The sequence below is a fragment of the Thalassophryne amazonica genome, chromosome 17, assembly GCF_902500255.1.
Source record: "Thalassophryne amazonica chromosome 17, fThaAma1.1, whole genome shotgun sequence".
Taxonomy (NCBI): domain Eukaryota; kingdom Metazoa; phylum Chordata; class Actinopteri; order Batrachoidiformes; family Batrachoididae; genus Thalassophryne; species Thalassophryne amazonica.
Genome location: NC_047119.1, coordinates 13,185,128 through 13,196,184, shown reverse-complemented (window position 1 = coordinate 13,196,184; position 11,057 = coordinate 13,185,128). Strand labels below are relative to the sequence as shown.

Here is an 11,057-nt window from a genome sequence, read left to right as displayed (position 1 = left end):
GATTTTTTTTCCACTTAAGTTTGTGAACTATATCAGTTTCTTTTTCATGTGTTCCTCTAATGAACATTGAATCACAAATTGTTTCTATTGCTGTGATTCAAGGACCACGTTTTTGGAAGGAACAATTGAATTTGGTACGTTTTTACCCACGTTAACAAGAAAGAAAGAAAGAAAGAAAGAAAGAAAGAAAGAAAGAAAGAAAGAAAGAAAGAAAGAAAGAAATAGATAGATAGATAGATAGATAGATAGATAGATAGATAGATAGATAGATAGATAGATAGATAGATAGATAGATAGATAGATAGATAGATAGATAGATAGATAGATAGATAGATAGATAGATAGATAGATAGATAGATAGATAGATAGAATTTCAGTGTGAAGGTAGAAATAGTCTTAAGATGAAAGCCTGAAATTCTAACTACAGTTATCCAGAAAGTACGAGAATGAAGTCCAGATTGTATCATTATTCTTACATAAAAATCCTTCTTTGGTACACTCCACCAGCATGAAGCTGTGACTTGTGATGCAACAATGAAAAGTTGCACTGTATAGCTTCTCCAGTTACAGCCACAGAAGCCAAAAACACTTTCAGAGTTGTCATAGGTGTCTTAAAGGCTTCTCCCACGAGTCTCCTTCTTGTACAGTCACTGTGTTTTTGAGAACCGCCTTTTCCGATCAGAGTTACCAAACTGCCATACTATATGAATTTCTAAATTAATTGTTATAAAGTTCAAGCCATGCAGTGATTAGGAAATGTTGATGGATCCATCCCGATGTGTAAAGAAAACCAATTGTGACAGTGATGACTTACTGTAAATACAATGAAAGGTGCCAATAATTGTGCCCAGCATATGTTTTCTATCTAATTATTTTATAAATTATTAAATGTTTGCTCTGAGTGACAGCTGTGTCTGAGTCAGGGCCTCACTACCAGCTGCTGTGGACTGACTTGTCTCAGTTAAGTTGACTAATTGGCCTTTCTGAGCATTTTTAAACAAATATCAGAGATAACATGGCTTGCAGTGCAGTTTTGTTTGAGTGAAATTTTATCATTTAATTCATATGTAGATGCCTTTAGTAACAATTTAGCAAGCTGTTGTGGTCTGTCCTCTCTCCTGGTTTTTGCTTGTTTTTGTATTTCCCTGTATGCAACACTTTAGCCTTTAATTTTCTGTCTCTGTCAGTCCCTGTGTGTGTTTGTAGGCATGGCCCTGTCATTTGGTATTCCTTCACAGGTGTGTCTCATCACAATCATCACACCTGTCTCTTGTCTTCTCGTCACAGGTCACTATTTAAGTTTGTCATTGTTCTGTCCTCTCTCTGTTGAGTTATTTGAGTGTGTTCAGCTCCTGTTGTAGTTGCTAGTTGAGTGTCTCCCCTTGTCCTGGTGCTACCAGTGCCAGCTCTCCTCCTTTATTCCTGTTTATTTGGACTGCTCCTCAGTTTTGGATTCCTTGTGCTTAAAGTTCTGGACTCACCTCGTTCTATGGTAAATAAGATGACATTTTCTACTCCTGTCTGGACCCCGTCTGCAACTTTGGGTTCAATCCTCTTGAAATCATACCATAAGGGATTTGGTGATATTAGGCAAATAATAAAGATATTAGGTGATAAAGGTTTTTGAGTGGCCATACATCTTAATATACTGAAATATTGTACCCACACCCAAACCATCCATTATGAAACCCACCACCCAGTTCCCCCAAAAATGCATCAATCAGCACTCGAACTAAAGGTAGCTATGGTGAAGTTTATGGCAACTGTGAAAGGTAGGAGGGCATGTTTGGACTTCATTCTTCCTGCACCAGTCACATTAGTCTTGCCCTTTCTCGGTTTCTTTACACATTTGAGGTTGTTGAGCGTTAAGTACTGCCAAGAACATGTAGATCTGCTCCATTTGAGCGCTATTGTTTAAAAAAAAAAAAAAAACTATGGCTGGCATCAGGGGCGCCCCATATTATTTAGTCAGTATTTTAATTGTATTTGGAGCCTTTTTGGGCCTCTGTCATTCATGGGCACCAAGAGTCCTTCTCCTTATTCTCCCCTTTTTGGCACCCCTGGCTGCCATCATATACAGTTTGTCCATGTTTTTAGCCTTCAGATTAAACTCTTCAAGTGCCATTTTTAATGCAAAATGTTTTTGGCCTTTCTATATGGAAAATACACTGTAAGAAATAAAACGAATTTTAATTGATAAAGTTAAGGTAACTTTTTCCACATAACTGTCAATTAAGTGCAAAACAATATTGTAGTTGAAATTAATTTAATCAAATGAAATGTTACTTAAATACCTAAAATTAACAATTGCAATTATATTGAAAGTAATAGTATTAATTACATAAAAAAAACTGTGCTTCATTTCTGAGAGTGTACTCAAAAGAGTGCTCTTCGAGTTTAACCTTATGACTATAACTAATTTTAAGAACATCCAGAACTAGATCCTGGAAATAAAAACAACATATTAGCACAACTTCATAAAATAAACCTTCTGTTAACATCTACTTCGCCATTGTAATTTGGTGCTCTGTCTTGCATATATTCTTATTTTCCCCTGATTGTATGTCAGAGCTCACCTCGGATCTCCTGTGATTTGGAGTAGGATTTCTTTTAAATAAATGAGGCAGCGTTTCACTTCAGTATTCTCTTTATTCAGTCTGCTCTCTGTATCACTCGTGTTCCTCTGCTGGAAAATCCCAAACCATCAGATCAGTCGCCATTCAAATGTATCATGTGACACCTCGAGATGATTAATTAATCCATTCCCCAAGCAATCTGTAATCAATGCGCTTTTCTTTCTGTTCTTACATGAGGAGGAATTTATCCGCAATCCGGGATTAGGTTTCTGCCACATTAGCCCATTACAAAAGGATATTTGCAGCAATCTGATGCTGCGTGTTTCTGCGCACGAGTGCCATCCGTGGTGGCGACAACGGCGGCTCAGGGGGAAGGGCGCGTCTTTGATTTGCGCGCTGCGCTGCGCGCGTACCGACCGGACTCGTTGATTGACAGTCAGACGAACGGAGAGCCCCGTGCGCGGCACCGAGAGGAGCGCGATCATCTGCACCGTCGTGTCAGACAGGCGGATCAACCTGCGCAAGAAGGAGTCTGTGGCCGCTAAATTGGGGTTTGGAGCAGCGATCAGGGACCCGTCCCGATCCCATCCTGGACACTCACAAGTCTACAAGCGGCGAGTCAGAACTCTCTCGGATACATTTTAGGATGGACAGATTGTCAGACTGAGTTATGAGACCTGTATCTTGATTTTTTTATTATTATTAATCTTTTGTGGAGTAAATGGACTTCGCCTGCGTTTTGCGGATAATTTTGGAGTAATTTTTTTCTTTTTCCCACACCCATTTCGACGCGTTCGTGAGTTAGGTTCCAAAACATGGACACCGTCCACCAGCGTTCCATTATCGGAATAAACGGCAGGTGGCCACTTGAGAGGAATTTAACATCCAGTTCTCGTGCGTAAAAATCGGTAATTGCTGCGCCGCACAAGTAGTTGCGATCGCAATTGTGCTTCTTTTTCCTTTTTGCGTTCCATTATCTGTTTTATGCTTTTATTTTTTTTCAATGGAGTGCGTTCGATCACAGGTGAAGAGTTGAAAAAAGAGCGGGTTTGTTCTGTTTATCTTCGAACACGCGGGTGGATCTGAGCGCGCGGATTCTCTGGAGCAGCATCGTGAATGGCCGATGGGGAATCATGAACAGCTCTTCTGAACTCGAAGATGGGACCCGGCATAAAAACCAGGTATGTCCACGCACGCGGCCTGCAGGTGCGCTTTTTTCCTTCTCTCTTCCCTCTCTTTCCTTTTTGGAAAGGAGTGTTGCATGCGCTTGGCGCAGTTGTTCCACACCGGTTTTGATCATCTCTGTGGTTGCATTCTGCATCCTGTCACACACTGTGTAAACGCGGTGGCCACGCAGATTTTCTGTTTTGTTTGTGCTGCTCCAGGGGCAAATAAATGCGTAAAAACCATGCGGGTGGAGATGCATATCTGTGTGAATGGGCCGGTTTATCGTGGGCGCATCTTGGCTGCGTCTGGAGCAATTTGTCACCATTTTCCTTAACATTTGCGCTAAATTGAATGTCCAGAAAATGGATTTGTGCTGTTTAGAGGGGTTAAATATGGCACACACACCCCCAAGTCACTATTAATACTCCAAAATCTCTTGTGGCTCTCCTCTCCCTCTCGCATGGTTGGAGGCAGGAGCGGATGTGCTTGCTGCAGCCTGACCGGTTCACTTTGGAGAATATGGTCAATGTGTTTTCGCAAGGTCAGTGTGGGGTTATTGACAGCACCCCTCGCCCCCATCCACTCCCAAGGAGCAGTGAATCCGATTTTAGGAAACTGATTCAAGAGCTCCTCCTGAAACATGCAGGTTTTTTTTCTTCTCATGCGCCATCGCAGAATAACAGTTGAATGTGAAAGTGGTGACGTGCAAACTCAATCAACGTCACTCTGAGGTGTTCTGACGTGCAGAATAAGAGAAAGGCATGAAACCCAGGTTGTTTTGTTACATTTTGAAAATTAAAGCAATTTTTCACTGCATGTTATGTGAAAGCATACAAACATTACACACATTATTGCCCATCACATTTATCACCAAGCCATTTATAACCAAGCGTATTGTTCCATCTGAAACTATGACTGCACTAAGGAATAGGGGAGACTAGGACATTTGTAACATATTTGAATTCAGTGCTTTCAACACCTGCATTTTTTTTCTACCATATCTCACGGCATTTTGTGATTCAGCATCACAAAATATACATTGATCTGTTGGTTTGTCACGAAAAGTGACACATTTTCATAATGGAAGCAAATTCCGTGATGGGAGCACGAAATGAAAACGGATGTAGGGGGAGGGGGAGGGTTAGGTTATGGTTGGGGGGGAGATAGGATTAGTAATAGTAAGATTTTAAAAAAATCTTAAGACTGGGTTAATTTTGTTTTATTTTTTCTTTAAAGGGACAGGAACTTGTTACCAAACAAAATCTGTGTGCTACAAACTCCAATTAATTTTATCTTTAACATCACAACCCAATGTAAAATTTCTGATTTTTCTTGTTACAAACTTGCTAGCAGCTGGGACAGATTTGAACTTGAATTTGAGCATTTGATTTAAATAAATATAATACCTTTATAGGTGGACACAATGTTAAAGCCTGGGCATGCATGCTGTAAAATGCAGGAAGTGAATAGATGGATTCATTCCCTTCAGTTTGTTAACACAGATAACTCAATAAATGCCATCATTTTGTAAGTCTGGTGAACCTTCACTAAAAAAAAGTGAAACATCAGTGCACTTAATTCAAAGTACTTATTTACATTGGTCTAATGGAAAATTGTGGTTTCCAGGTTAAATCTGCTGGAATCACTTTACCAAATCATACATATGCATTGTGAAAAAAAAAAAAATAGCTGTAACACTCTAAGAAATAAAATGTTGAATTTAATTGATAAAGGTAAGGTAACTTTTTCCACATAACTTTGTCACTTAAGTGCAAAACAATATTGGGATTTAAGTAATAATGTTTCATTTGATTTAATTATTTTCAACTACAGTGTTGTTTTGCACGTAATTGACAATGTTATGTGGAAAAAGTTACCTTAACTTTATCAATTAATTTCAACGTTGTATACCTAAGAGTGTATGTTTCATTTCTTAGAGTGAACAAATTACATCCATTTTAAGTTGATCCAAAGAATCATATTTTTTTCAGTGTTGAGGCACCAGATCAACACAACAATAAAGTTTGATTGCTCATGTAATATAATATATACCCATCTGTCACATGCTTGATATGGATGGTCTTGTTGTGGAGGATAATCTTATCACAGGCATGGCAGAAATTAGAAGGTGTGGTTGAACTTACTTGTAAAATGGTAAATGGGCTGCATTTCTGCAGCACTTTCCATCTGAATCAGAAGCTCAAAGCGCTTTACAATGATGCCTCACACTGGAAAAAAGAGAATGTTTGAACCAACTTAAAAAGTGTTACAATTTTAAAAACCTGAATGAATTAAGTTGTTTGAACTTAAGTTTGTAAGTTATATTGATTTAACTTTCAAACTTAAGTAAAAACAACTTAATTCATTCAGGTTTTTATAAATTGTAACAATTTTTTAAGTTGGTTCAAACATTCTCTTTTTTCAGTGCACGTTTACCCACACACCAATGTCAGGGTGGTGCCATGCAAGGCGCTGACAACATACCAACAGCAATTTGGGGATTACGGACCTTGCCCAAAGGCTGTTAGTGATTTTTTTTTTTTTTTCAGTCTGACAGAGGTCTGAACCAAGCATTTTCCTTTCTCAAACCCACGTAACCACTAGATCATCAGAAGTTCATTTCAACAGGTTGAAATTAACTTGTCACATTTTTCATTTTTAAAACCTTGTTCTGGTGGTCACCAAGGCCACTGCTGCTTCTATTCATTTGTCAGTTTTTCATTTAGTAAAAAAGAGACATCAAATTTAAGATAGTTGGCTCTGACCTCATATTTTGTGAGGAGAAATGAGGATTGAGTTTTTCTGGTAAATAGGATACCAAGATAAAGATATATACTAAACACAAAATATATCCATTTTTGCAATATGTGTGGCAACCCAATCTCAAGCCAAGTTTGTGATGACATCAAGAAAAGTGAGTGTGTTTGTGATGGTGTTGGGATATGGTTTGGGTTAGGAATAATGTTAGGGTTAAAATTTAATGAATTAAATGTAATACATTTTTTGACAGTATCACAAAAATGAAAGTGTGAGACTGGGCTGGTTGTAGCAGACTTGCGCGGAGGAATGCTAAGTGCACTGCTGAGGCGCATTGCATAGACAGTTCAAATTAATTGAAAATTGATTAACACCGACTGTAGCGTAAGGCAGCAAGTGCGCTCACAACACAGGAAAAGCTAATGCTAAGAACGTAGTCATCGGACTTCCCAAATTTTGGGAAATGAGAAAATGATTTCCAGTCAAGACCAAAGCAAAAGAAACAAATGCAGATTAGTAAATATCAGCTTTCAAATGTAACTGTCATATTTGTGAGAATAATTGATTTAAGAATAATGTAAGGGTAGTGAATACGATCAAGCTAATAACATGGTTAAATCCAGCATTGTTGAGCAATACTTGGAAAGCAGGAGACAATAAACACTTAAAAAGTTGTTTCCGTTGGTGACATCTAAATTAAGTTGTTTGACTCTAACTTACAAAAAGTTAAGTTCCAACAACTTAATTCATTTAGATGTTACCAATTGAAACAGTTCAGTTAAGTTGGTTCAACTATTCTTTTTTTCAGTTTATCAGTTTCTGAGGTTGTAAAGATCAGGCATAACCAATGTGTTGCGCAACATACAAGACCACTATATTGTCAAGACCCCTTCATTCTAATAAATACAATCAAACCAAAAAATTCCAAAAGTTTATTTTTCATACCACTTTATTTTTGTAAAATTCACAACTCAAATTGCATAGCCATCAAATATAATAATGTAATCAGGTTTGATTTGTTGGTTGTTTGCAGTCATTGTTCCATGACCGTACCTCACCGTTGATTTTCATTGTTACGCAGATGATACCCAGCTTTATCTATCCATGAAGCCAGAGGACACACACCAATTAGCTAAACTGCAGGATTGTCTTACAGACATAAAGACATGGATGACCTCTAATTTCCTGCTTTTAAACTCAGATAAAACTGAAGTTATTGTACTTGGCCCCACAAATCTTAGAAACATGGTGTCTAACCAGATCCTTACTCTGGATGGCATTACCCTGACCTCTAGTAATACTGTGAGAAATCTTGGAGTCATTTTTGATCAGGATATGTCATTCAAAGCGCATATTAAACAAATATGTAGGACTGCTTTTTTGCGTTTACGCAATATCTCTAAAATTAGAAAGGTCTTGTCTCAGAGTGATGCTGAAAAACTAATTCATGCATTTATTTCCCCTAGGCTGGACTATTGTAATTCATTATTATCAGGTTGTCCTAAATGTTCCCTGAAAAGCCTTCAGTTAATTCAAAATGCTGCAGCTAGAGTACTAACGGGGACTAGAAGGAGAGAGCATATCTCACCCATATTGGCCTCTCTTCATTGGCTTCCTGTTAATTCTAGAATAGAATTTAAAATTCTTCTTCTTACTTATAAGGTTTTGAATAATCAGGTCCCATCTTATCTTAGGACCTCATAGTACCATATCACCCCAATAGAGCGCTTCGCTCTCAGACTGCAGGCTTACTTGTAGTTCCTAGGGTTTGTAAGAGTAGAATGGGAGGCAGAGCCTTCAGCTTTCAGGCTCCTCTCCTGTGGAACCAGCTCCCAATTCAGATCAGGGAGACAGACACCCTCTCTACTTTTAAGATTAGGCTTAAAACTTTCCTTTTTGCTAAAGCTTATAGTTAGGGCTGGATCAGGTGACCCTGAGCCATCCCTTAGTTATGCTGCTATAGACTTAGACTGCTGGGGAGTTCCCATGATGCATTAAGTGTTTCTTTCTCTTTTTGCTCTGTATGCACCACTCTGCATTTAATCATTAGTGATCGATCTCTGCTCCCCTCCACAGCATGTCTTTTTCCTGGTTCTCTCTCTCAGCCCCAACCAGTCCCAGCAGAAGACTGCCCCTCCCTGAGCCTGGTTCTGCTGGAGGTTTCTTCCTGTTAAAAGGGAGTTTTTCCTTCCCACTGTCGCCAAGTGCTTGCTCACAGGGGGTCGTTTTGACCATTGGGGTTTTTACGTAATTATTGTATGGCCTTGCCTTACAATATAAAGCGCCTTGGGCAACTGTTTGTTGTGATTTGGCGCTATATAAATAAAATTGATTGATTGATTGATTGATTGATTGATTAAAAGAACAAGTATTTTTACAACTTGCCTGTGGTTATACATATTGGGGGCTTCCCTAAAACAAACTCACAATCCCTGCCTCTACTCATCACTCACTGTGAACCGACACCAGCTGTTTGAGATATAATAAATATAGATATGGTTTGATACTTGACTATTCTGAAACACAAATAACCTCTAACACGTCAGTTGTCTCCATGGCATATCATGATATCTACAATAAAACATCTTGATAGATGAAAAGTAGCCCATAAGGTTCAGAAATAGACCTTAAGGTAATATCAGTGGGCCCTTGTTTAATATTAAAGGTACAAAATGATTGCTGATCATGATCAAAGGTACATTGTCTTGTACCCTGATAGGCTGCAGGAAGAGCAACAAATCACTTTACTGCATGGGAGGAGTAACGGCACACCTTGATTGATTTTTCCCAAGCAGCTCTCACTTGGCCATGTTTGGAGCACCCATGTCCCCCTGAGGCACATCATTTGGCAAAAGTAGACGTTTTTTATTATTGTTTTTTTACTTAGACTTCCCTCATTGTTGCAGACTACATTTGGGTTGTGACCACCTGATGTAGCTATTGTGCATTCTCGATGTGGCCATGGTGGCACATCTGTGTAACCCCAGGCAGATGAACTCTTTTTGGTATCCCAGATTAAATATTTCCATTCTCATTGTGAAAACTGGATGCAGCGTTGTATACCAGTTCCAATCATGAGGCAAGCAGCATAGTACCTCACCCTTGGCTGAAGCTCACTTGGACTATCTACTTGGGCCCATCTCAGAATCAGCACATGATCACTTGGTACAACTCTGTCTGGGGAAATCCTCGGTGTGAACAAATAAATATATATCAGACTCTAAGCAATTACTGTGTGGGAGGTGTGGCATCACAATGGTGGCTCCACATTGTGATGTCAATCAGCCATCTGCAATGGACAATGGACTAATCCATCTGCAATGGACAATGGAATAATCCAGTTGTCCAACTCTTATCCCTTGCTCTTCAGTTTGTTTAAATAGATGTTAAATTATCTTGTGTTGTCATTAACATTTTTTTCATAATGGCTGACTTTCTTGTATCTATGAGTGAGCTCATTTATGGGCCAGTCAAGCACCATATAGTCAAAATGGTGGAGGAGACACTTTCTCGCAATGCAACTGATATTCCTCATCTGAGTTTCCCTAAATAGCTGCTTGTTTGACACAGTGTCATTCCAGTGGTAGCCAAGGATAATCTGAAGAGACTTGGTACCAAAGACATCCAGTCATCTGAGGTCACTGGTTCACATCCAAGTCTTTACAACCATACAGTGACACAAGAAAAACCAGGGCACAAAATAATCTATCCTTCATTCTCCTTTGAAGATCTCACCATCACCAAGTGACTTCATTATTCCATAAGCTCTTCCCAGCTGTCTCCTAGGCCCGGTTTCATAAAGCAGTAATCTTTTAGGCTTCTAAACTTAGTTGACTACGATTTGTCCCCCAACAGTATCCATTAATCACCGTTTTACATTGATGACTAAACTTGTAGATTAGCTCATGACCATAGGTGAGAGTAGGAACGAAGATTGACCAGTAGATCGAGCGCTTCACCTTTTGGGTCAGCTCCCTTTTCGTCAAAATAGTACGGTAGAGTGAATGCAATGCTGCCCCTGCTGCGCCGATTCTCACGCTTCATCATCCCCTCACTTGTGAACAAGACCCCAAGGTACTTGAACTCCTTCACTTGGGGCAAGGCCGTATTCCCTACCCGGAGTAGGCAATCCATCAGTTTCCTGCTGAGAACCATGGCCTCAAATTTAGAGGTGCTGATCCTCATCCCAGCCGCTTCACACTCGGCTGCGAACAGATCCAGCGAGTGTTGGAGGTTACCGGCTGATGAAGCCAACAGGACCACATCATCTGCAAAAAGCAGTGATGAGACCTTGAGCCCACCAAACTTGAAACCCTCCTCCCCCCGACTACGCCTCGATATCCTGTTCATGAATATCACAAGCAGGATTGGTGACGAGGTGCAGCCGCGGCGGAGGCCAACCTCCACCAGAAATAAATGTAAAATATACTTTTGAAAATAGATCTATCTGTAAATGCCATTCTCACCTACTTTGGTGGTTTATTTCATGTGGCTTTTTTCAGGTTTTTTTTTTCCCCAGGAATATTACTTGGTCCACATGTTCAGGAAGAAGCAGAG

The 11,057-nt window shown here is 39.5% G+C and overlaps 1 protein-coding gene across 2 annotated transcripts in view; it reads left to right on the top strand.

Annotated features, from left to right (window-relative positions):
- The first annotated feature begins 3,207 nt into the window (after positions 1–3,207).
- Positions 3,208–11,057, top strand: part of fibcd1 (fibrinogen C domain containing 1) — a 367,422-nt gene continuing 359,572 nt past the window's right edge. Inside the window, exon 1 of one of the 2 annotated variants that reach the window (XM_034192108.1) lies at positions 3,208–3,757. In XM_034192108.1, the coding sequence (XP_034047999.1) occupies positions 3,710–3,757 (48 nt within the window). In that variant the 5' untranslated portion in view covers positions 3,208–3,709. The remainder of the gene's footprint in view (positions 3,758–11,057) is intronic. The other variant, XM_034192107.1, reaches the window with a different exon arrangement.